General features: G+C 36.0%; 1 protein-coding gene and 1 long non-coding RNA gene across 10 annotated transcripts; one reads left to right on the forward strand and one right to left on the reverse strand.

Moving 5' to 3' along the window:
- Positions 1–337: 337 nt before the first annotated feature.
- Positions 338–5,663, forward strand: LOC122281514 (protein FAR1-RELATED SEQUENCE 4-like). Of its 9 annotated transcripts, none has more exons than XM_043093048.1 (12): positions 338–479; positions 1,892–1,954; positions 2,037–2,117; positions 2,195–2,284; positions 2,362–2,490; positions 2,565–2,654; positions 2,737–2,826; positions 2,903–2,992; positions 3,063–3,252; positions 3,327–5,087; positions 5,188–5,224; positions 5,350–5,663. In XM_043093048.1, the coding sequence occupies exons 2-11, from the start codon at positions 1,895–1,897 to the stop codon at positions 5,205–5,207; spliced, it is 2,601 nt and encodes an 866-aa protein (XP_042948982.1). In that variant the 5' UTR covers positions 338–479; positions 1,892–1,894; the 3' UTR covers positions 5,208–5,224; positions 5,350–5,663. The 9 variants fall into 9 exon arrangements, with proteins under 9 accessions (XP_042948982.1, XP_042948981.1, XP_042948983.1 ...); XM_043093047.1 differs by lacking the exon at positions 338–479 and adding an exon at positions 486–790; XM_043093049.1 differs by lacking the exon at positions 338–479 and adding an exon at positions 486–704 and having other exon boundaries at positions 5,188–5,249.
- A 1,237-nt stretch (positions 5,664–6,900) lies between these two features.
- Positions 6,901–8,950, reverse strand: LOC122280674. The gene is made up of 2 exons (XR_006229999.1): positions 8,217–8,950; positions 6,901–7,318 (listed from the first exon to the last, which is right to left on the reverse strand). It is a non-coding gene; the product is annotated as an uncharacterized LOC122280674 (long non-coding RNA).
- Positions 8,951–27,114: the final 18,164 nt, after the last annotated feature.

The following is a 27,114-nucleotide window of genomic DNA, read 5'->3' on the forward strand; positions in this document are numbered from 1 at the left end:
GATAATACTAGAGTGATTATTAAATATGCACATTAGTATAAATGAGTTTTTATTTTCTTTTTCTTTAAGCATTTTAGAAACATTCTTAAATTTAAGGAAAAAATAAAAAAATATAAATCCCCTAATAGTTATTTTCTTAACTATTAAGAAAAAAAAAATATACATGAATGGAATGAACATATTTAAAATAAAGAATTTTTTTTTTCCTACCCAAACATGGATCTCGGGATGAACAAGAATAATTATTCGCATCAATTGCTATTCACAATCCACACTCAATATCTTATTAAAAAGACATCCATATATTTTATTAAAGGTTATAAATGTGAAATGTGTGATATGAATAGTAACTGATTTGCATGCAGCAAAACTCGGACGAACAATGCTAAAAAGTGGTATATGTATGGAAAGAATTGGGAAGTAAACTGTTTTTTGATCCGTACCACAAACCGATCCGAACCGCTCGATCTTTTGGGAAGGTATGTAACCTAAACGACGCGTAAATTTCATTTCGAATTCGTCTTACCCCCCGGCCCGAGTCATTTTCCCTCTTCTCCCCTCTCCCAAATCTCCTCCTCCGACGGCGTCTGTGGCTTCCTTCAACGGAAAACTCTCTCTATCTCTCACTCACAAACTCACTGAATCAGTGACGGGCTAACTGACGCGTGGGTCTCAGACACAGCTTTGGAACTCGGTATTACACTATAAGTTGGTTGCCCGTGTGCCTTCCTCTCTGTGTGCAGTTTCGTTTTGATCTATCTCTGTGTGCAAGTTGCCTACCTCTCCGTAGGTTGGTTGTATTTTTATTTTTTGTCCATAATCTGTTCGACGGAAGTACTGAACCAAATGCAGCCTGAGATTATTTGTATATTTAAACCGTTGTCTAAGCCACAGTGAGTATTGTCTAAGCCATTCATATTACCTGTAGAGAATCTCTTTTTCTGGCCACCAGAGACACCTCTTCTCATGGCATTCCAATCCTTAATAGAATGTGATGTTTACAGTCTTCACCTATATAGCAGTCCATCCTTTACTGAATGTCGCACATGTCATCAGCTACACTAGAAGAGTATCTATATATATATATATATATATATATTTTATCCTAATAGCTTGGTGGTTATATTTAAGCTTCTTTTCTATTTGTGTAAATACATTTGAACTTAATATAATACTGGAATCCATTATGCTGGCAAATAGAGGAGTATACTCGCTTAATTGCATCTACTAAAGGCCATATAAAGCTGGTATGTTCATTTATGATAGTGGCTTTTCCTTGCTTCATTGATGCATTTTCTCTATATGTGTGGTCTTTCGAATTCTGTTAGTTACAAATTGAAGATAAGAAATGTAGTAGGCAATATTTGATTCATAGCGATTAAGATAAAATGTGAAGCAAAGGGCAGCTGTGTTCTTCCGGGAACAAGTAGTAGTTTTTTTCTTTTTTCTGGTATATAATAATAATCATTCTATTTAATTGCATCCAGGTTTGTGAACGGATCCACTTCAACTTCCCACAGATAGATCTTTACAAGGCCCTGTTTTTTAAAATTTCACTTGAATGTATACCTTGGCTACTCTTATTACATGAACCCATCTTGTGAAGAAAAAATAGAAAGCAAGGAAGTGAAAACGGATATTATTTGTCAGTGCGACATATAGCTTCTGTAGCTAACCTCTTCTCCTCCAAAATCTCAAGAGCATATTTGCATTAACACAAGGAAGGGAGTACCATTTTACAAGGGCCTTGTTTCAACACATCTAATGAAATGGACGGGATGGGTTTTGCTAAAATTTTAGGAATCCTATATTGGTCAGAATTTTATGTTGCCTGAAGTGATTTTATTGAATAATTGTGAGTTGACTAAAACTAAATTGTCAATTTAAATAGCCTATGGACAAAGGGGATGATGGAAGGCCACCTAGGCCTACTACATCGATGCCATTGATCCAGGTATGATACACATTGGTCATTTGTATGCCTTGGTGTATGATATTTCCATTTAAATAATCTTTTGTTTATTTTTGTATTATAGGGATATTACGGTCCTGTAAATCCATATTACCCGCCATTTATGATGCCTCAAAATACATATCCGTTCCCTTGGGGTAGCCAGGTAGATGGAATTAAAAAAAAAAAAAAAAAAAATTCTATGTACATTTGCAATGAACTAATATGTCTATATAATTCTAGCATCCGTTGATGCCACCTCTTGGACCACCTCTACCTTACCATGCGTTGAATAATCCTGAGGAGTTGAGAAAATTTCAAGAGACTGGCCAGGTAGATAGATTTTTTTTTTTCCCTAAATTTTTTTCTATGTGCATTGGCAATGAACTAACTCATTTATATAATTGCAGCATCCGTTGATGCCACCTGTTCAACCGACTCTACCCTACCCTTTGTTGATACCACCTCTTGGACCAACTTTACCCTACCCTCTATCGAGTAATCCGGAGGAGTTAAGAAGATCTCAAGAGACTAGCCAGGTAAATGGATTTTTTTTTTTTAATTTTTTTTCTATGTGCATTAGAAATACTCTTAACACCGTGCTTGATTACAGCATCCATCGATGCCACCTCTTGGACCAACTCTACCCTACCCTCCATCGAGTAATCCGGAGGAATTAAGAAGATTTCAAGAGACCGGCAAGGTAGATGGAATTTTTTTTTTTTTTTTTTTATAAACAATTCTATATGCATTATCAATGTACTAACACATCTATATAATTGCAGCATATGTCGATGCCACCTCTTGGACCAACTCTACCCAACCCTTCGTCAAGTAATCTAGAAAAGTTAAAAAAGTTTCAAGAGGCTAGCCAGGTAGATGATAATTGTTTTGAATATTTTTTTTTTCTATGTGCGTTAGAAATACTCTTAACACCGTGCCTAATTGCAGCATCCATTGATTCCATCTGGTGGACCAACTGTACCTTATACTTTGTCGAGTAATCCAGAGGAGTTAAAAAGATTTCAAGAGACTAAGCAGGTAGATGGAATTTTTAAATTTTTTTTTCTTTGTGCATTAGGTATGAACTAACACATCTATATAATTGCAGCATCCGTTGGTACCACCTCTTGGACCAACTCTTTCCTACCATTCGTCGAGTAATTCGGAAACATTTAGAAAATCTGAAGAGACCACAAAAAGCGTAAGTGATTCGTCCACCATGCCTAATAGTGCAGAAAGTGAGACAAATGTTGGAGGTACATCACACACGACTGGTCAAAGCTATGAGATTAATAGTGGTATTACAATTTAAACTTGATGATTGTCATACTCAATATATATAATATAAATGCTAATCTCATCCATTTTGTAGAGGATAAAGAAACAACATCCGACGTACGTAAAGAGTCAGAGGGGACTAATGATGTATCTAATGAGGATGAACGAGTTGAAATACCAAAGTTTGGTATGAAGTTTACCACTGAGAAAGAGCTTCTACCTTATTACAAACAATATGTCAAGCAAGCAGATAAAGGAGGTGGCGAAACATTTAGTGACTCAATTGATTGTCGGAAATTTATAGACAAAGTTGAACACTTAAGACTTGGTAAAGGAGGTGGCAAAGCACTTACTGACTACTTTGATAGAATGAGGAAGATGAATGATGGCTTTGTTTCTGATATGGATATGAATGACGAGATCAGAGTAAAAAATGTGTTTTGGGCTGACGCACGTAGTCGAGCGGCATATGAATCTTTTGGCGATGTTATCACTTTCGATACGACGTACCTAACAAATAGGTACGGTACCCCTTTTGTTCTTTTTTTGGGTGTAAATCATCATGGGCAATCTATACTATTAGGGACTGGCTTGATTTCAAGTGCGGACACAAGTACATTTGTTTGGTTGTTTCGAGCATGGTTAAAGTGCATGAATGGTCAGGCTCCCAAAGCCATAATAACAAATCAAGATTGGGCAATGAAGAGTGCTATTTCTACAGTATTTCCAGATACTCGTCATAGATATTGTCTCTGGCACATCATGCAAAAGCTGAAAGAAAAATTGGGATCTCATACCCAATTCAACACAGGGTTGAAGACTTCTATTCAGAGTGCTCTATATGACTCACAAACTTGTGGGGAGTTTGAGGACAAGTGGGGGCAACTACTTGATATGTACAATCTTCGTTCTAATGCATGGCTGCAAGGTTTGTACAACGAGAGGACTTTATGGGTACCAGTTTACTTGAAAAATGTATTTTGGGCCGATATGAGTATTACAAAACGGTCTGAAAGCATGCATGCTTTTTTCGAAGGGTTTGTGCATTCTGGTACAACGTTGAAGGAGCTTGTAAATCAATTTGACAATGCTCTAAGGAATAAGGTGAAGGTTGAGGTGACAGCTGATTTCAATTCCATCAACCAAACAATTCCTTGCATATCCCCGTTTGGCATTGAGAAGCAGTTTCAAATGATTTATACAAATGCAAAGTTTAAGGAGGTCCAAGAAGAGGTGCTGGGGTTGATTTTATGTAATTGCACACTTGTTAACACTAAAGGTTATGTTTCTACATTTGATGTTTTGGATCAAATTTCCATTGATGAAGGCCATGTCAAAAATGTGCATTATTCAGTTTACTACAATGAAGAGGAATGCGAATTTAAATGCATGTGTGCATTGTTTGAAATGAGAGGAATTTTCTGTAGGCATGCATTTGCTGTATGTCGTATGAAGAAAATTAATGCATTGCCGGAAAAATATATTTTGGATCGATGGAGAAAGGATTTAAAGAGGAGATACACATTGGTTAAAAGTAGCTATGATGACTTGCAGGGCAATGCCGATGCACGGAGGTATGAGGTTGTAGTGAAAAGATGTTTGAAATTAGCAAGGCGTGTATCCCAAAGTGATGAGCTTTACAATGCTTTTTTACGCCTGTTAGATGAATTTGAGCATAAACTTGGAGGCTTAACATTTGAGTCAAGACCCAACTCAACCAATGTTGAAGAAAAAGTGGTTGCGGAGAAAGGTAAAAAGATATTAAACCCACATGTTGTCTGGGGGAAAGGGGGAACCCCAACGAAAAGGAAGGTTCCAGTTGTAGAAAAGGTCGCAACCAAGAGAGAGAAAACAGGTAATAATTTTTTTATTTGCAATTGTATATATATACTGAACTGCATGCAGATTCATTTCTAATAAATGCCTATTTTTTTTTTTTTTTTCCTGGAATATAGACTTGCAGGAAAATCTTTGATGATAAACCCCATTTAAGTGAGCTCCTGCTATTTCAACTTGTGTTAGTGTTGATGGTTTTGTTTTCAGAACACAGCATAGTATTGTCACACAACCAATGTTTCCTGATTAATTATTTAATTGTTGATCTGCTTGTGTTTCAGAAATGTGACTAAAATGCACGTGTGATACTGTCAACATTCCAAGCTTAAAGGTGTCATTTCATGGAGAAGCTGAGGCCATTTTAGAATCTATGTTGTTTTCATCAAATTGTTATTGTGGAGTAGCTGGTAGCAATGTAATTTGCAATTTGTAGCTTTTTGTGCTTTGTAATTTGTTATAGTTGTAGTTGTAATTCCTGTTTAACTTTGCCACTGTATTTTGATACTCTTAGTGGCAGGGTTTTATGTTCTAGCCTGTGTTTGCCACCGTATACCTAAACATGATATTCGTGTGATTAGATTTGGATTTTGATGCTTGATAGTTGTTAGCTGTTGTAATGGTTCGTGTGATTATTCAGGGTCCAGAATGTCATAAATTAGCGTCCAAACACCAAATTAAGAGCATGCTGGAAGCAAACAGACCCAGAATGGACATTACATCCTATAGTAATCCTACTTTATATATCTTTGGGCAATGGGCATAATACGTAACCTAGCTGTTCTGTGGCAGGAAACTGGATTCCCCCAGCCTACTCTATTATATGGTGATTACCCCTGGATCATAACGGATCGTGATCTTATTTGAAATCTGTTATTTAGCTGGACTTGTTAAGCAGTCCTGAATTTATTCGACATCGAGTGATCACTTTCTTCTATTTGGAAATAGGGTTGCAAACAAACCGAGCTTGAGTTGAATTCAAACAAGGATATACGAGCTTGATTAGCATGTTTATTCATTTGAATTCAGTTTGAACATGAATTTCGTTGTTTGAACTTGGTTTGTCAATTATTAATGTTATTCGAATTCAGCTTAAGCTTGATTAAAAATAAATAAACGACTTGAACTCGAATTTTATTTATTTATTGAAAAATTTGAATCTTATCTTGAGTAATAAAAAAATTCTAACCGTTTAAGTATTCAATCAAATAATTTTGATTAAGAAATTCCTATGGTGGTACTTTTATAAAATAAATTAACTTATAGCTATAATTAAAAAATAATAATACATAAGATAAATGTAATAAACTAAACTATTTAATATATTTAATATAATATAATAAATCAAAAGTTCTAGTTATAAGATATGTCATTATATAAATTATCTTATACACACTTGGGGAATATAATAACTATATTAAAATAAACTGTAAGTAAATAATAATATATAATTAAGTATATAAAATATAATTAACATGTAATAAATATAACACATATATAACATATAGTACAAGCTCAAACGACTTAAGTTAAGCTTATATGAATTTTGTTCACGAATCTGAGTCGAATCTAGTTTATACTAGTTTTACTCGTTTAATATTTGAACCCAAGTTATTCATGAGTTGCTCTGTTCATTTGTAGCCCTACCTAGAAACATATCAAGTTTCACATAGAAGATGCTCCAATGATCCGCTATCTCAATATCATGGTGCATTAGTTGTGTAATTAAAATGATCTATTTTTCTCAATACCAGAGGGCATTATGTTGTATGACATACAAAAACTCAATTGATTATGAGCCTACTTGAATTTATTGTTTCTTTGGTAGAATGTGATAACATCTAGTGCTATAGTCAAATCTGACCAAGCACACATCCATAATGATTAGGAATATAACATTACAATTATGATCTGAATAATCCATTTAACAATAACATTTATAGTCTGAACCAAGCAAAAATTATTACAATAGATAAAACCAGTATAGACACAATAATACACGTGCACATCTATTTTCTACAATATGCTTTTGAAGGTCATCCCCAAGCTTGTGAAGATCATTCTCTCTCTTAGTTAGTTTATCTTCTTTTTTCCAAGCTTCAGTCTCGCGCCCCTTGTGAACATAGGAATTGGATGAATGAGTAGAAATACATCATCCTTCCTCTTTCAAATTGTATTATCTTTTATCATAATTTTCTCCTCTATCAATTGAAGTATATCTGCTCATATGAAAAATTGACGTCTTACTTCTCCCTACATACAATTCAAGAATTTCCAACGTTAAATATGACAAATTCAAAAGTAAAATAAAAATATGATAAATTAAAATTTACTTTACCGTGGTATACTTTAAGCATACATAAAATCTCATTCTAGGATTTTTGTTAGTTTGGGAGGTATTTAATGGTGCTTTCAAACTACACCAACAAATTGGTGATTTTATTATAAATCCATCAACTACACGTGATGCTGATTGACTTGATGTCATAGCTGATCTAAATGAGAATCATAATAACAATGAAAACAAGCAAAATATTCATAGCAGAAGCCAACATACCCAAATAAGTCATCTCTCTAATCCTTAAATTGGCCCCACAAAACTCAAAAAATCAGCTATGTCTCTAAACCTTAGAGTGCTAGTACGTGCCAAAAAACAAAGCATTAGACACTCAAAAAAGGCATCTCTAATCCTTAAACTGCAATGCATTGCAATTGAAGTTTCAAATTTGAGTGTACGTTGTCCAAGCCAATGGCATCAAAATAGTCATTTATACATTGTCCAAAAATAAGCAATGAAACCAGGCAATGGAGGAGGATATCAATATCAATTTTTTATTAAAAATCACACTGTATTGACAATGATAGGACATTAAACCAACTGTGATGCAAACTCTAGAACATAACTTCCAAAATTAGAGGCTCAGAAAAAACCTAAATAAAAAATCACCAAGCTCAGAAATCACCAAAATCAATGTACAAACATCACCAAAAAGTTAGAAATCGCCAAAATCAGTGTTCAAACATCACTAAAAAAATTTGAAATCACCCCCAAGAAATTGTGCTAATATTGCCTAAAAAAATAGTTTGAAACAAAATAAATGCAAAAACAAAATATAGATATATAGATCTAGGGTATCGGACGAAAGCTTACCAGGTGGCTTTGAGACCTAGATGCATGGGTGGTTTTGAAACCCACTTGTATCCTTTTTGAAGGAGATAGCTTAGAATTGGTAACATAAATATGTACATAAACAAAATATAGATCTAGGGTATCGGTCAGAAGCTTACCGGGCAGCTTTGAAATCCAAATGCATGGGTCGGGTTGGGGGGGAGGGGGAGGGGAGAAGCTTGGGGAGAGGGGGAGAGATTTGCACAGAAAGAGAGGGAAGAAGGGGCGGGTTTTGGGCGGGGGAGGGGGAATAAGATCATACGCATTTTGAGTGACGCGTTTTGATGTAAAAATTAAAAACTAAAAAAAAAATAAAAATAAAAGTCATATTGGTCGATGTGCAGTGTAAGGCTTTTGACTATTTATTCCTCTTTTCCTTAAGACAATAAACCTCGATCGTGGGTTACTGTAAGGTAGCTCCCACATTGATAGGTGCATCTAGGGTGTGTTAACTCTGTATCATGAAGAAAATGAGCACTTGGTGTTTGTAAAAATGTCTCTAACACTGTGAGAATGTTGAGAGCCTTCTCTTTGTATATAGTCATATATTACAATGTGTTTATATGGTAAAAAATTATATAGCCGTTGGAGGACTACTTTGTACAAGGAAATAATCAACAAGAGTATAAATAATATTTTGGAACTTTTGCTAGTATGGTCTGATATTGCTATTGGAGAGGAAATCATGGTCATAGCCTTTGCTGGAGAAATATGGAAAGTTTTCTTTGTTGGGATACGGGCTAGCTTTTCTTCTTGATTTTGGTTAATATTACCCCTCAAATTGCGCCGAGAGAGGAGGCCAAGTTTGGACCAAAGTGATTGGAGAGCAAGATGACCGAGAGGCTTGGTGAAAATATCAGCAAGTTGAAGAGACGCAGGAACATGCTTAGTATGCATGAGTCAAAGGGCGACATGCTCACGAACATAATGATAATCAATTTCAATGCGTTTGTTGCGAGCATGAAACACCAGATTTATAGTCATGTATAGGGCACTGAGATTATCATAAAAGGAACTGGTGGGGCGGATAGAGGAATATCAAGATCCCAAAGTAGAAATGACATCCAAGTTAAGCAGTTATATGGGCCATTGTCACCCAAGAAAATGCAATAGCCAGTAGTAGAGTATCGTATTCGAGGACACCCTGCCCAGCCAGCATCTGAAAAAGCATAGAGATCAAAAGTTGAGTTGGAAGTAAAATGCATACCTAGGTCAATAGTACCTTGTAGGTAACGAAGTATACGTATGCATCGGTAGGCGAATGCATAAATTGAGACACAAAATTGACACTAAATGAGAGATTAGGGTCGGTAAACGTGAGGTATTGTAGGGCACTAACAATACTACGATAATGAGCAGGATTAAAAAAAAGTACAGTTCTAGAAAGACCTAATTTGGTCTTGGACATCATTGGTGTGTGCATGGGTTTGCTTTCATGCATCGAGCACATTCTAAGATCTCAAAGGCATATTTGGCTTGAGATAGATAGGGGTATAAAAAAAACCAGTGAACTGATAAATCGGACTGGACTGGACCGAACCAATAGGTTTGGTCCGGTACCGAGTTTGGTTCGATCTGGTACTGGTTTTATTTTTCTTAAAACCAATCAAAATTGGTTTGGTTCCGATTTTTCTTTTTCTAAAACCGGATCGGACTGATTCATATATATATTTTAATTTTTTATATTGTATATAATTTATAATTATATATAAAATAGTTTTGTATTATATGATAAATTACTAATTAATATAATATTAAATTTTAAAATCTTATCTCACTATAGTTTATTGTATTAATAGTTATATTAATATTATATAGCACATATTAATAATTATACTAATACTATATCACTATATATTATAATATACTACAATATATTATTACTATAGTATTATATACTATAATATATAATATTATATAATATATAATATAGTATATTAAAATTGGAAAACTGGACCAGAAACTGGAAAAACTGAAGTACTGGTTTAGGAGGATAACTGGTGAGTAATTGGTTTTGAAAAATGCAAAACTGGTGCATATCGGTTCAATCCTAAATTTTGTCCAAAACTGGATTGATTACACCCCTAGAGATAGAATAAGACCATCATGACTAGGGATAACTTGAATACCTAAAAAATAATGTAATGGCGCAAGGTATTAAATAGCAAATCTTTTACTAAGGACATAAAGGAATTCAGTGAGAAGGGTTGGTTTAGACTTAGTTAAGAGAATGACATCAACATATAATAATAAAATGAGAGTTCCATGAGATGATTTTAAAATAAAAAAAGAAGAATCAGCAGTGCTACATGAGAAACCATAATCAATTAAAAAAAGTGCTGAATTTATCAAACCAAGCACGGGGTGCTTGTTTGAGGTCATATATAACTTTATGTAATTTGCACACATTAGAGGAAAGAGTAGGATGAATGAAACTTGGAGGTTGTTCCATGTAGACTGATTCATGGAGATCATCATGTAGAAACGCGTTCTTGACATCAAGTTGGCGAATATCCCAGTGATTCACCAAAGCTAGCTGATAATAGTGCGTATGGTAGCAGGTTTGATAACATGAGAGAATGTTTTGGTGTAATTGGCTCCATCTACTTGATGAAATCCTTTAGAAACTAAGCAGGCTGTGAGGTGATCAAGAGAACCATTGGAATTAAGTTTAGTTTTAAAAACCCATTTGCACCCGATAACATACATATGAGGTTCTCGAGGAGCAAGTGACTAGGTGCGGTTGTCTGACAAGGCTTGCAGTTCCTCATGCATGGCTTGGGTCTAACCAGTATGGTTAAGGGCTGAGCGCACGATCTTATGTTCCTTTGGTATATCGAGAAGGGTGTGTAGATGGGCATATTTAGGATTAGGTTTGTAAGTGTCAACTTTTGATTGAGTAATCTTTTGGTGATTGTGGTGAGTGGGAGGTGAATCAATGTCGAGAGATGGGGGGGTCATTGGTAGGTAATGGGTGATGAGGTGAGAAATCAGAGTGAGAAGTAGGAGGGGAGGTGGAGAAAGAGAAAAGATATTTGCAACCATGAATTGTGAAACCACCACGTAATCACTTTGAAAAAAGTGAATAAAACACGAGATCCACATGAAAAAAAATTAATTTTTTAATAGTGGATTGTACTCTTTTTCAAAGTGATTACGCAAAATTTACACATTTTATGGCTGTATGTAGAATTACTCGGTGGAGAAATATCCATAGGGGTGGGTGTTGGCACATTAGTATTAGAAAAAAGGGAAATAGTGCCAATTTCATTGGAAAGAGGTGCTATAGCAAAAGGATTGTCCTGCACAAAAGCATCATTAGTAATATGTGAAACATTAGGAGAAGAGGGAGGGAAGCACCATTCCGTGAAGAGGGACAAGGTAGAAGAAGCTGGTGGTTGCCAGGTTGTTTAAAAAGAAACTTTAGTTCATCAAAGATAACATGGCAAGAGATGAAGGTGTGGCGGGTTGGAGGGTGATAGCACTTGTAACCCTAGTGACGAGTGCTGTAAGCCATAAAGATGCAAGGTAAACTTTTGAGATCAAACTTATTATGTTTTGAATCCCAAGTGTATGGATAACATTTAGATCCAAAAACACGAAGATATGTATGGTCAAGAAGAAACCCGTAAAGTCGGGAAAGAAGGGATTGATTGGAAATAGATTAAAAGGGCAATCTATTGATGAGAAAAATGGCAGTGGCGAAAACTTCAACCCAGAAATGTTTTGGGACACCATTGTGAAATTGCATGGTCATCACAAGCTCACAAATGGCACGGTGGCTGCGTTCAACAGTACCTTTTGTTCTGGCATATAAGGGCAGGAAAATTGGTGAACTATTCCTTATGTTTGCAAAAAAGAATTAAGTTGACGGTTATCAAACTCACCACCACCATTCGTTTGAAAATTTTTAATTTTCTTATTAAACTGTCTATCAACATAAGCAATAAAAGAGACAAAAGCATACGTAAAAAAAATCTGATTTTTTATGCAAAGGAATAAACCATATATAATGAGAATAGGCATCAACGAAACAAGTATAATATTATTGCACCAACAAAGAACAATGGTATGAGGTTTGAGTAGGGAGAGTGAAAATAGTAATGCAGTCAAAGAAACCTGCAAATAAATTATTCCCAAAAGCCCTATCCAGCCTCTCTTTTGTGAACAATTCTCCTTCTCTATTATTGCACCAAGTGAACTTACTTCCTTTGAATCCTAAATCACTCAACCCATATTCCTCCATTGTTGTTATTAAATTTTCCATCTGTTGATAAGGCCTTAATGTTGCTCCATGTTTTTCATGTTGCTAGAGGATTTCGTTAAAATCTTCCATACATATCCAAGCCAAATCCACATTAGGTTTGATTAGTTTAAGCAGTTTCCAACTCTCCTCTCTAAGGGCAGTGTTTGGATTTCCATAGAATCCTGTGAGCAAAATCTGCTTTCCTACTTCTTCTACTGAAACTCTAAAGGCAATATGATTTTGATTATATGAGTTCAGACTAATATTGCTTGTGCTATGCCAAAATAAAGCTAACCCTCAACTTAAACCCCTACTGTCTACCACGATTCTACAATCATATCCTAGCTTATTCCTCACATACTCCACCTTGTCCCTTCTACATTTTGTTTTTGTTTTCATAAGAAAAAAAAATGTGGGATCTTAGTTTTCACCCAAAGGTGAAGTTCATGAACTGTCTGGGAGTTTCCAAGCCTTTGACAGTTCCAACTGAAGCAATTCATGACTGGTGGTGGAGCTGCCATGTAGCCTCCACCACTGTATCCTTGTTTATGGACATCTCCATACAACTACTTGGCTTTGTTTTCTTTGTTACTAGTAATTCTACTTCTTTAAGCAAATTATCTTCTTTTCTTTTCCTTCCACCCAAAGATGTTATCAAATTGGCCATGTTAGAAGTAGAGAATTCTCTAACTCTTCGTTTCCAAGAAGGTTTCCTCCCATTCTTAATAGAACTATTTGTTACTTCATAACCCTGTTGCTTATTTGTCTCCAACAATATGTTCACCCCTACACTGCCCTCGGTTGATATCATAATAGATCATTCACTTCCTTTCACCTCCTCTGAGATTTTAGGAATATTATCTTCCGTATATAAGTGATCCATAATATCTCTGCTATCTTCCATTTGAAAATTATCAGCACCTAAGGTTAATATTAAATAACACTTTGGGAAACATAAACAAGCTTACTGGAACTTTTGAGAAAAAGAATATCGATAATAATTCATAGCCACTATTTGCTGTTAATTTACCCCTTCGCTTGCCACTGCAAGGCACCTGATGTCTTCGCTGCTGTCACTTGCCATACAAACACAAAAAATGCCTATTTGGGGTTATGTTAGGGGTCGTTAAAAGTTCTTCATAGTCTCAAAAGCTATTTAATGATAAAATTAGGTTACTTGGTTGTTACATATTAAATTACTTTTTATTTTGAAAAAAAGCTAAAAAGTACATTTTAAAAAAATCATTATTTTGATGCTTTTCCTCTGTTAATGTGTAAATTTGAACAACAGGCTGGAATGGAGGAAAGAATTATCTCCGGCCCACAATGATGATTCGTTGTGTCGTTACTGTGCTCCTCACGTTCATCCATAAAATAAATAGCAAATAAGCAAAAAATAAATAAATAAAGAGAGACACATATTTATGTAGTTCGGCATAAAAGCCCATGTCTACGGGTTGTTTGGAGGTAAAATCTACTATTATAGAAGATTTTACAATCTCATATGACTTCATAAATCTCTCAATACGATAGAGAAATTTAGGATTTTGGGATGTTGAAAACGATGTGTCCCTTGAGAGAGATGTGGTGGAGTCACTGTGTGTGGTGGAGTATATGCTTAGAGAAGTTGTGGAGAGTCCATTTCATTTGTAGACACCCTTTAATAAAGGTTTATTTTCTTCCTTGGAGTGATTGAATCCAACTTGCCTTATGAAGCCATTTCCCTTTTGGAGTCTGAGTCAACTTCTTTTGGTTTATCTCTTCTTTGCTTTATCTCTTTTATGCCTTATCTCTTGGCTTTATCTCTTCCCTTATTATTAGTGATGGATTTTCAATGGGTTGGACCCAGTCAATTTTATCTGTAACATATGCCCATGATTCTTAAGATTGACTTCCTAAAAAAGAAGGTCTTGAGAACTTTCAAGTCAATCATGATGGAAGTAACCTGTAGAAAACTGTAGAAAATCAATTCTAGGACCTAGTCCAAAGTTTACTGTTGTTATACAATGGAGATCTCTATGCATAGTCTCCAAGAAGAATTTGTGAAATTTATAGTAAGGGCCTTTGAGGATGGGCCTTTGGGAAGTTTGTTTGTAAGAATGTTTGCATCAAAATTGAGTGTACCAATGATTGCATGTGACTATTCATCATTAGCAAAGTGTAAATATTTGTGTATTTGGTGATTGATTTTGGTTTTTGATGGCATCAGTGGATTTTGTACCGTGCTGATTTTATTTTAGTGTTTAATGTTTTCATTTCGATGTAGATGTAAGTATTTATTTGTAGTTACTAGCACTTAAGTGGTTAGGGTGCTTGTCGACCGCTTAAGTCCATCTTAGGTGGCTGTAGAGCTTAGAGGCTCATTCCCGATAGTAACCCGCTGGCAGCAGTTGTGGCGAGTGAAGACACTTCGCTTGTGTTTGGTGGAAGGATGCCTCAACTGCGCTAACGGGGTGGGTGGAGATACTCAGCTTATGTTTTGGCGAGAGTATGCCTCGACCTCACTGATGGTGCGAATGGAATCACTAAGCTTTAATTGTAGTGGGAGGATGCCTAAACTGCGTTAATTGGGTGAGTGGAGTCACTTGGCTGGAAGTGTAGCAGGGGGATGCCTCGACCTCATTAGTTTGGCAAGGAGAAAAACACTATGTTGAGTTGCTTCCTCTGGTTGCTAGGGGAGAGTGTAGAAACTTAGCTTAGGTGTTAGTGGGAGGATTCTTGACCGCGTAAAATGAGGCGAGTGTAGAAACTCATCTTAGGCTTTAGCGGGAGGATGCCTCGACTGTGTAAACTGGGGTGAGTGTAGGAACACAACTTATGGGTGTGAGCGTGGGGCATTGACTTCAGCAAGAGGTGGATTCAACCGGAGCTTGACTGTGCTACTACAATGGGAGACAGAGTTTGATCGCCCTGCTACAACGACATATGTATTTGTGTGGTCTGTCGTTTTGAAAAAATTTCCAAAAACCAAACTGGTTAGTGTAATCTAAATCATAAGAGTCTGAGATGTGGAAACCTGAGTGAAGTGGCCTGATGTTCTAGTGAGCGTTTGATTCCAATAGTGCTTAGGCAAGGCACAAGGCATTCTTGTAAGGGTTGAAGGCTAAATTGTCCTTTAATTGCTTGGGGCAAGCACTTCATGGCCTTGGGAATGGTGTTGTAAATTTGGGCGAGTGTTGTTGTTGGTGGTGACTTAGTTTCTTGTGGAGCGTTAGTGATCCAAGTGAGTGTCGTCATCGCTTGGCATGCGCGTTTGTTTCGAAGAAGATATGGAGTTGAGGTGTCTGTGTGGTGTTTGAGAGTGACTCTGTAGCTAATGCTCCAAGCTATATGGATGGCTTCCACATTTTTTGCTCCGTGGTGTTGATCATTATAGTGCATCCTCTTCGTCATTTATCTATCTTCAGGCTCTCGTTTAGGACCTGAATTGTTTGAACTTACTCTCAATTAAGACTAGCAAGCCAATATGTTTTTGGGACATCCAACCACTAGGATTCCCTTGGAACCTTGAGGAGTTTTTGGTGGAAGAGACCTTCACAAATCAAAACCATTAGCAAGATAAATTCAGACAGTAAGTGGTGTAGCTACATCGAGCAATGTGGCTCTTTGTTGCGTGTCAATTAGGGAGCAATCACCAGTGAGAGCGTTGGGCGATGGGTGTCTCCATATGGCAATGTTTACACACAATTGAGAGAATAGTATATCACAAATCTTCAAAATGTTGATGCGGTCTACTTCATTTATCTTTACGAAAAGAGAGGATTTGTAGTGTTGGAAAGGTGTTCGCCAAGGAACATTGCCTGCCATGCAACATTGCTTGCCGTGTGGACTACTCGGGTTTGTCTCCATGGGCAAGGTAGCTTGCGTGGCTTGCAAAATTGGTGGCAAACAGTTCGTTAGTCGTTGCAAGGTTAGTGGGCTACAAAGGGTGCCAACGAGGTTGGCTTCACAAGCTTACAGTTGAGGTTCATGGCAGGAGGGGCCTTGTAATGGTGGAGAGGTGCTCACCAATGGACATTACTCATTGTGTGTCATTGCCTGCCAAAAGTAGTGAACTGCTTGGCAAGATCGTTGCTCACTACAAGGGTGGTGAGGAATGGTGGGCATAGGTAGTGAACTCACCCACTCTTCCTCATCTCTGCAGTTGCACCATGTCTCATGAACGACGATGGGGGCGAGGAACGACAATTGTGGCAAGGAACTTATGGTAGACTTAGTTAGTGGGCGATGATCATTGTGATGACGATAGAGGACGTCAGATGTTCACGACGTAGCTGTGGATGCCTCCACGAGCTTGGTTAGACTGTGCTGGTGAACACATTGCAGTGTTGGCGTCGAGCAGCTTTTCATGGTGTGAACTAGTGAGAATGGCAAGGGATGTTGGCGAGGAAAGCCAATGTGGTAGGGAACCACCCTGTTGGCGATAAAAGATTACAACGAGTTAGACGATGGTCGGAGACGAGCTCACCATCACAAGGATTCAATTAGTGAATAAGGTTAAGAATTTTTTTTTTCTAACATATATCTAAAACCTTCTTGTAATATTTGGATGTGTTTAAGTGAATGAAATTTAGATTTATTCCCAACCCCTTGTGTATGGGAGTTTAGATTCACCTATAAGTGGAATCGACATTCCTATTACTCTAAAGATGTATTCTAATTTATATGGGTAAAAACATCATTAATAATTTTTTCGATTAAATAAGTTTGATTTCTATGAAAAGCTTCTGTTGTTTTATGTATATTATTGTTGTCATTCTTTATCTATGTGATAGATTCGAAGTAAATGCTGGATTAGGCTACTATGTGTTTTTTTAATTTATTGGACATCGGTTGTTATGGTAGTACAACATAAATTGCTTCTTCATGATTAGTTCTTACCACTATCTTTTATGTCATTTTGGCCATCTTAATATCTCTACATAAAAGCGAGAAATTATTTTATTCTAAAAACACAAAAACAAACTTGGAGGAACCTTTTTGGCCCTAATAATAACGGTAATCAAAGGCTCGTGAAATACGAGCCTAGGTCTAGGACAAGTTTGTTGTCAGGCCTCGTTTGGTTACACAGTTCAAATAAAATGAGATGAGATATTTTGTTAAAAGTTAAATAAAATATTATTATAATATAATTTTTTAATATTAGTTTTATTTTGGAATTTGAAATAATTAAATTATTTATTATATTTTGTGTTAGAATTTGAAAACATTGTAATGATTATATGAGATGAAATGAGATAGTTTAATTTTGTATAACCAAACTAGCTGTAGAGTAGAGTCTGATACAAATCAATATTGTGACTGTCAGATTGATAAGATAAGATAGTTTGGAAAGATGGTGGGAATCTTGCCTGGATTAACTGGAAGGGATGAGTTTGCCATTCTCGGGATAACCAGCTACATGAACTGATGAGGGAAACCAAGAGATTGAGTTCTTATTCCATTCCTATCAACAAAGTGCCATGTCTATATAATTGGCTAAAGATGGTAATTCCAGTTATCTTCAATCCCAAAGCTTTTGTGAAACTTCAGTTTATGTATTTATTGACTTAGGCATCGAAGGTGCATTAGGCACATTGGTCCTTCATCTGTCTCTATTGCAGGTTGATTGCTTTGGTGAATAGTGTGTGGAACACGTCTTCGACAGTGGCGTCATCTGTGGGATTTGTTTCTGAGTGAATTTAGTTTCCCATAGGCCGGACACCAACATGATTTCCCCATGCCAACCACCACGTGTTCACAAGCAACTCGCGATCAAGAAACTATTTCAGTAGACATTGAAGCATGATTCGTAGAGGCAAAAGAAAGGCTAAGAGCATTGGCATTGGCTTCATCAAAAGCCAATGCAAATGCATAAATTGATGAACGTCTACGAAATACCGCTGCATTGGTCTCGGTAAGCTTCAAATCTGAAGTTTTGACATACAGTAATGCTTCCGTTTCCTTCAAATTTGAAGGAGCACTGCACATTCATCTTTAACTTATTTTATTCCTCATTTAATGCCCAACCGCTGGTTTTATTTTCCCTCTCTCCTTTTTCCTCCCCGCGTTTTCTCTCCCTCGTGCCTCTCTTTTTCATTTTTCGCCATCGACGGAAACGAAATCTCTCAGATTCTTCACACAGAACCGATTTCATCAGAGAAGAAGGGTATGTATCTCTCAGATTTTCACGCGAGCTTCATCTCCTTTCCAACTCGTATGTTTTCTCTCCCCCTTTCCCTCTTTCTATCGTTTTCAAGCTCTAACGCCGATCGATAAATTCCTTCTATTCTTTAGCAGAAACATCTTCGCATACTCTGGGTTGGCTCAGATTAGATTCGTGGCTTTAGGTTGGTTGCTTTTGTTTTTCTCCTTCAACCCTAGCTTCATTTATTTATACCATTTTATGGTCAGCCCCGATTGGGGCTTTTGCTCTCAGTTTTGATAGGGAAAAATTTATATATATGAATGTGTAGAGATTTACTGAGTTTGCTTTAATTTATTTTGTGATATTTTTGCTAATTTTCTTAGGTGCTTCCAGTCTTTCCTTCAGCTCAAGCCCCTACACTGATTCTGGTATTATTATGCTTTGGATCCGTAATGTATTGTGAAGTAGTTGTAGATTTTAGTGGCTGTGTTAGAAAATTTATAGGCTGACTTTGATATGGACTCATTTCCAGTGTTGGTATATTGCTATTTTTCATTTGATTTGTGTTCCATGCAATCCCAGTGTTCGGTTGTGGTTGGAATTCCTATGAACATTCTGTGTTTATTTGTTTGGATTTTGTGGAGAAGTGGGTTTTTGGTTTTCATACTCTCTGACTTTGTGTTCATGGACAGTGTTCATGAAGTTAGATTGATGACTACACATGGCATGTGTTTGTGACTTATGGGTTCTGTTTGGCCTTCAAAACACTACAAATATTTTTGGTTTCTGTTTTTGTATACCTTTAAGGTATTTGCCTCTTGGTTTTTTTGTTTGGATTCTGTGGAGAAGTGGGTTTGAAATTTTCATACTCTCTGACTTTGTGTTCATGGAGCAGTGTTCATGAAGTTAGATTGATGACTACTGAGCCCCTACTTTATAGAAACACCCTTCTATTTCATTGCAGTTTTTCCCTTGCAAATGGATCATGAACTCGTGCCTTATCTAGAAGCTGTTTAACACGACCATAACATGGCATGTGTTTGTGACTTATGGGTTCTGTTTGGCCTTTAATACACTACAGATATTTTTGGTTTATGTTTTTGTATACCTTTAAGGTATCTGCCTCTTGGTTTTTTTGTTTGGATTTTGTGGAGAAGTGGGTTTTTGGTTTTCATACTCTCTGACTTTGTGTTCATGGAGCAGTGTTCATGAAGTTAGATTGATGACTACTGTTTTTTCATTGTTCTGTTTGGCTTTCAATACACCACATATATTTTTGGTTTATGTTTTTGTATACTGTTTTTTCTGTCTTATCTAGAAGCTGTCTTTTTTTGTGTATAAAAGGTTGCCTTTGATAGAAGAAACTGAAGTCATCTGATTTAGATCTATTTTCTGGATTTTTTTACTGTTTTTCTGTCTGCCTTCTGTCTTGTGTTCTATTTTTTGAGACAATTGCAGTCAACCCATTAGCTGTTTTTCTATTTTTTTTATTGTTTTCATGTCTTTGTTCTATCTTGGCTTCTATTTTTTTTCCCTATTGCAGTCATCTGAGAATATAAATTTCTGGGTTTTTTACATTGTTTTGTCTGTCTTTGGAAATTCATGTGTTATATTTTTTTCCCAAGAACTGTAATCTAATTATATTGTTTTCTATTTTTTTTATACTGTTTTGTCTGTCTTTGGAAATTCATGTGTTCTATATTTTTTTTTTCAATATAGAACATCTGATTATAGTAGTTTTTGTTCTGTCTTGTGTCCTGTCTTGGAAATTCATACTGTTCTCTGTCTTTGTTCTGTGTTGTGTTTTATGTCATGCAGCTAAATTTGTGTAGGTTTTATTGCCTCCAAATGTTGCAGCTGTATAGTTTAGATCAATAGTATAGTTTGTGTAGGTTTTATTAGATCCATTCGAGATGTATGGGTGATATTGTGTACCAGTTTTAGAATTTGAATTTGTAGAGATGTGTAGAGATAAATCCAGCTTTTAAGAAGCTAGTTTTATATGAGATGTGTAGCTTTTAATCCACTGAATTTGTATTTATATTTAAGAAGATGTTGCAGCTGTATGTCTCATATTTAATTACCATATCAGCATTTCTGATACTGCCTTCAATGGATATAAATATAAATATGTCCATTGAAGAATTATGGATATGAATGTTGGGTATTGTGTATGATGGAATGAATGTGTTTGACTAAGGATAAAATTGTAGATGTAAAGTTTAGGTAGAGAAGAAGGGTGGTTTGTAGTTAGTTTCAAACATAATATTTTATCTTGATGAACAAATTGTATATGTGTTTGATGTTCCTTAAATTATTATATATTTGATTGTTAGGTAGAAGAAGGATTGGCAAAATGTGTTTGTTGGTAATTAGGTTGAGAAAAAAAATTAATTGGAAATCAATAATTTAAATATCAAATTAAATTATTAATGTACATATAGTAGGTTTAATTGCAAAATATGAAAAAAAAATATTATTAAAAATATAATATTATATTATTATTTTGATGAATCTAATAGCTAATCCAATGTGGGATTATGGATAGGAAGATTTTAGAATTATGGAAAACTTGTACTTTTCATCAAAATTTGAAGATGGTTTTGATGAAGCCAATGCCAATGCTCTAAAGAAAATAATTGCGGTGATGGAAGACCTCCGGCGAGAGAATGAAGGCCTAAAGCACCGCAATGCTAAGCTTAGCTAGGCCACAATGTCGAGCCATAGTGAGCAGCCCAAAGGGGAGGCACAAAGTGCCGGAAGAACAAATGTGGAGGAGTTGGAAAGAAGAGACTGCACGATGAGTTGTGCAACCTCGTTGATAAGTATGAAGAGATGGCCAAGAAGATGAGGGGATTGTCCTCTGTCGAGCAGTTGCTCAACCATACGGAATTGCCCTATAGTGCAAAGGTGATGGTTGTACCACTCCAATTGAAATTCAAAGTCTCACGGATAGAGATGTACAACAGATCTCGGGACCCAATTGATGTTGAAGGGCATGGCGAGGGGCTGGTTTGGAGCGCTACAACTAGGATCAATTGACAATTTTGAAGAGTTAGCCAAGTAGTTCATGATGTAGTTCATGGCAAATAGAAGGTAGCGACTGCCTGCGGCATACCTTTTAACTATCAAGCGAAAAGAGGAAGAAATTTTAAAGTTACCTTACTAGATTTAATAAGGAGGTTGCCCACCGATGACCAGAACGAGAAAATAACATTGGTAGCACTTTTGGGAGGCGATACCCTCGCCAAAATCTGAATCACGATGAAACACCCTTGGGAGAGATCCATACGATAGCTGGGGGATTTACTGGAGGCGGCATGTCCACCTCCAACAGAAGAGCACATGCCTATAGGGCAAGATATGAAGAAGTTTACATGATTGATAGACCACCCAAACATCCGCAGTGTAGTAACTTGGCAACCATCTCCTTTGGGGAAGAGGATTGTGGGGGAGGTCTTGTATCCACACAATGATGCACTAGTAGTGACACTCTTGGTCGCCAACTACATTACTGGAACAATTTTGGTTGACAATGGAAATTCAACTAATACCCTATTTTGGGAAGCCTTTGTCAGGATGGACATTGACCCCAGTAGGTTATGACCTTAGCCTACCTCGTTGAGGGGGTTTTCTAGCAACACAATTCAACCTATGGGCACCATAAACCTAGTTGTCACGACAGGGAAATGAGCATGCATAGTCACTACGATGAGCTACTTTTTGGTGGTGAAAGCCCTATCATCCTATAACGCCATATTAGGGCGACTAACCCTGAACAACCTTAGAGCTGTTACATCTACCTACCACCTTAAGAGGAAGTTCTCGATAGAAGCATGGATAAAGGAAGTGTGAGGCAAGTAGGCCTTGGGTTGAGAATGTTGGAATAGATTTTTCCTTAAACAATAGGCTTTGCTTAGTGGTGTAAAAAACATTGGATCGAGCCGGTCCAGTGTAGTATTGGATCTTAAGAATCGAATCAGGTGCTAAATTTGTGTGGTACTGGTTTTCATATTTTGAAAGACAGTTTAAACCGAACTAGACCGGTATATATTTTTAATTATTTATATTATATATAAATTTTTAATATTATTTATATATATTTTATGCTAAATTACTAATTAGTATAACATAAAATTCTAATCTTATTATTCAAGTTTATTAGTCTTTCTAATAAGTTAGACACCACACATACTATACTAGTATAATTGAACATTAATGAATTAGTAATTTTTAATAATAAGTACTAAATTCTAAAAATTAAGTTTAGTATTGAAAAAATTATAATACTAAACTTATATAGTGCCACACGTATAAATGATAAATCGCACCGAATCGGACTGAAATTGAAAAAATTGAAAAGTTTCGATTTTGGTGATTAATCGGTTCGTATCGTTTCTTAAATTTTCAAAACCAATATATAATGGTTCGATCATGAAATTTGTCCAAAACCGAACCCGTTAATACACCCCTAGCTTTGCTCTTGGGTCCTTCAAGGGCCGCTCCCTCATTGATATCAATAGGTACTCATTCTTGTTATATTAACTTTTTAATAATATTAAATACAGTTTTAAGATATGTAAGTTTGTTGTATTTTTTTTTGTTTTAAAATAAAATAGTGTCAACTATTAACCAAATAATTTTTTTATATGAGTCTCAAATTTACTAACTTATTACAAACTAAGGAAATGTATAAACTCACTAATAAGTTTACAAATATCACTTCTCTTTATTACATTTATTTTTCCAAGCCAAACATGATGCCGGAAGGCTTTGCGTATTTTTGGACAAGTTAACAGGAGTATTCGTCCATCTCTATCCATCTGTCTCTCAGGACCAGAATTATCACAGAGATCACCTACGTACGTAGAAGTGGAGCATTTTTCCTTCCCTGGTTTGCGGCCATGACTTCAACACGGATTTTCTGGAATTACGTACGTACGTGGACGGCATGAGTGCAGATCAAGTTTCCTAAACTGTTATTCTCGGTCTCACATTTGAAGCGAAAGCCCCAAACGAATACAGACAAAAACCTGTCCTACTCCGCAAACTCGGACTGAGATTTTATTAATTTCTAGAAATTAAATATTGGTCAAGAAATATATTTATATCTGAGACAAAAAAAGGAATGAAACGAATCACGCGGATAACTTGTATCTTAAACATTGTTTATATAATTATATAAAGAAAAAAACTTAGGAAAGATATATAGTTAGATGAATTTTAAATAGCACCCAATCAATTACTAATTTTTGTTCATATAAATTTCGAAAACTGGAAAAATACGGTGAAAATTGAGTCAAATGGTATGCTGAGTACGTAACAAAACCCAGTATTAATCAAGGAGAATTGTTAATCTCACGCAAAAAGTTTATAAACTAATATGATTGATTAAGAGCGATGCGCAGTTAGATTTTTATACGGTAGAAAGTGCGTCTTTACGATATGATATGTCAAAACAAGCGACAACATCCATTTAAAAACTCTACTTTCGTGGAATCATTACTCTATATAAGAACCAAACATTTCTAATATAAAAATTATTGAGTATGGCACAGATGAGGCAGAAAACAGAGGATACGAAGGTTGAAGAAAAGTTCATTTCATTCATGTACCTTCCATTTTACAAGGTAATCAGTCACTTATATATCACATTTACAAAGGAATAATAAAATAAATGAAATAATGCATGCTAATTCCAGCTCACGTAACAAACTATAACAGAATGTATCACTACAACAAAAATCATTTTTTGAGACGAAATTGCTTTGGGACGAATTGGAAATCGTCCCAAAAAGTGAGATTTTGGAACGAAATTTGAATTTCATTCCAAAATAACGACGGTTAATGCTAGACCGTTCGAACGCGTTCAAACGCTATTCTTAGGGACGAACTTTTTTGTCCCAAATAAGTTAACCGTTTGAGCGTTAATGATTAACCATTCGAACGTTTAATTGTTACCGTTTGAACGTAATATTGGCGCGATAGGCAAAATTATTTTGGAGGAAAATTGACAAACTGTTCGAACGGTAAATTATAAACGTTCGAATGATGCATATTCACCGTTCAAACGTTATTTGAAGCGGTCGAATGCTGACATGGTTTTAATTTTTTAAATTTTTTGCCAAATTATATTTAGATTAACTAGTAATTATAAAAAATTGGTTAATTAAATAATATAAATAATCTAAATTAAGAATTAGTTTAGAAAATATAAAACAATACTATTTCATACTTAAATACTGAATTTACAAAACACAAAATGTTGTCCATACAAAAAACAGTAAATAAATAAATAAAATATATCATAAAGTAATTAAGACCCCAAGTCTTTGCACACTTCCTCGACTGCAGCTATACGTTTCTCTATTTGTGTCAGTTGAGTACTGATAGTGACCTGAGTCGCAGACATGGCAGCAAACTTGTACGAAGCTTAGACACAGCAGAATGGATCTCCATACGCACTGCATTGATCACTACTGATGTCTGCTCGCTGATTGCTACACGCACTATCTCAGCCATCTCCTCACGAGTAACACTGTGGATTGATGCCTCGACCCGTGTAGATGTCTCAGTAGCTGCAGCTGAGACTCCATGATCTCCCGGCTGTGCATCTCTGTGAGGATCAACTGGTTCTGGAAATGTGCACGAAAACGCAGTCTCGAGTGTCCCGTGCTGCGTGAGAGGGTGGTGCTGTTTATCAGTCCCATCGGCTCCCATTTACGCTTGGCAACATCTGGCACAATACCAGCACATAGTAGATATCGGGTGATCAGGACTCCGAATGGTAGTATATCTATCGCAATGTACCGAGATTCTGATCGAATCGTATCGAATATATACCCCACCAAGTCGATAGGAATGCCACGAGCGACCCGTATCATAAATTTCGTCCGATCAATGCCAACTTCTGTCTTGTGCTGCCGAGGGTCAATGTTATTGGCAATTATCAAATTTAATATCTTAAAGAAAGAAGATAAATCTGCCTGTTTGATACTCTTTGTCCCGTCATACGGTGGAGCATCTGGACCGACAACCAAATCCCTCACCTCGTGATCAGCAAGGGTATCGACCTCATCAGTATAAATTGATTTCTCCTCCTCAGCTGTCTCCGCCTCAACTGAAGGATCAGACTCTCTAGGCACCACATTCGGATATGCATCTAGCAGCCTAGGAATACCGAGATGCTCAGCAAGTCCATCTCGTGAAAATACAACGGGTACTCCTCAGACAGTGATCCTGTAGGCCCCAGAATCATCTGCGCTGGCACTGCTGAGTTCTCTATAGAACTCAGCAACAATGTCAATGTAGGAGACTGGCTCCCATGCTTCCTCCTGTTCATCCAAGATAGGTCCCCAACCATGATCACTAAATACTGAGGGCAATGAATGACCCTCCCAGAGAAGACTCTGGAAATTAGAAATCTTCACTGGTCGCTCCAGTGAAACTGTCCTCTCCTGAATTGGACCACTACTACTCTCACCAAGATTGCGTCGTGTATGTGCCGGTCTAGAAGTAGACATTATAATCAACCTGAAATTTATAATTACAAACTAGATATATAACATTAACAAGAAAAATACAATAAAGAACTATTTACAGTAGTTTGAAACAAACAGCAATTTAATAATATTTGATATTATGAACAACATTATCAAAAATAAATATATCTCTCAATATCAATATTAATTATATAATTATTAATATAAATATAATATTAAAAAACCGTTCGAACGATTCGTGTAACGGTTGAACTGTTACAGACAGACCGTTCGACCGTTACGTTATATCGTTGGAACGCTACTCATAGAGTTTGAATGATATTTGTGTCGATCGGGATTCCAGGCCGAGTCAACTCGGCCATTGAAATCCATGGAATCCTTCGATTCCCTGGATTTTACACCAAAATAAATGCAATAGAAACCTAAATAAACGTTCCTAACATGGATTTATGCAAATCTACCGATTATTTTGATGTATAAATCGGTTTACCCTAACTTAAACAATTAATCTATCAAAAACCTAAATCTAAACGGTAAAATGCTTTAAAAATGAAAAATACCGGTAGTTAGAGGTAGAGGCTTTGAGTGGGCACTGTTGACGGCGGCGAAGACGGCGTTCAACGGCGGAGATTGACGGTTTGGAGGCTTAGAAAGGAGGAAATGGAGACGTAATCTTCCGTGAAAGTTCGAACGGTAAGTTAATACCGTTCGAGTGTATTAATTGAATATTAATACCCATCCCTAATTAATCCAAATTTCATGATAATAAATATTATTTAAATGCAATATTCGGTATTAATTATATTAAATATAATAATTAATTCAATTATAATATATTTTAACTGTTAAATATATGAAATGCAATATATTTAATGCACTTATATATTATTAAACACTATGTATTATATTTATAATTTTTTATATATATATAGTATATATTATATTATATTTAATTAAAATATATTATACTATTGAATATTATATAGTATATAGTATAAGTTATAT

Source organism: Carya illinoinensis, chromosome 11, assembly GCF_018687715.1.
Source record: "Carya illinoinensis cultivar Pawnee chromosome 11, C.illinoinensisPawnee_v1, whole genome shotgun sequence".
Taxonomy (NCBI): domain Eukaryota; kingdom Viridiplantae; phylum Streptophyta; class Magnoliopsida; order Fagales; family Juglandaceae; genus Carya; species Carya illinoinensis.

What these genes read in the sequence shown, in the direction of transcription:
- LOC122281514 (XM_043093048.1), top strand. Translation starts at nt 1,895, where the DNA reads ATGGACAAAGGGGATGATGGAAGGCCACCTAGGCCTACTACATCGATG. An exon ending in CATCGATGCCATTGATCCAG is followed by an intron (nt 1,955 to 2,036) that starts GTATGATACACA and finishes TTTGTATTATAG; the next exon opens with GGATATTACGGTCCTGTAAA. An exon ending in AACCAAGAGAGAGAAAACAG is followed by an intron (nt 5,088 to 5,187) that starts GTAATAATTTTT and finishes CCTGGAATATAG; the next exon opens with ACTTGCAGGAAAATCTTTGA.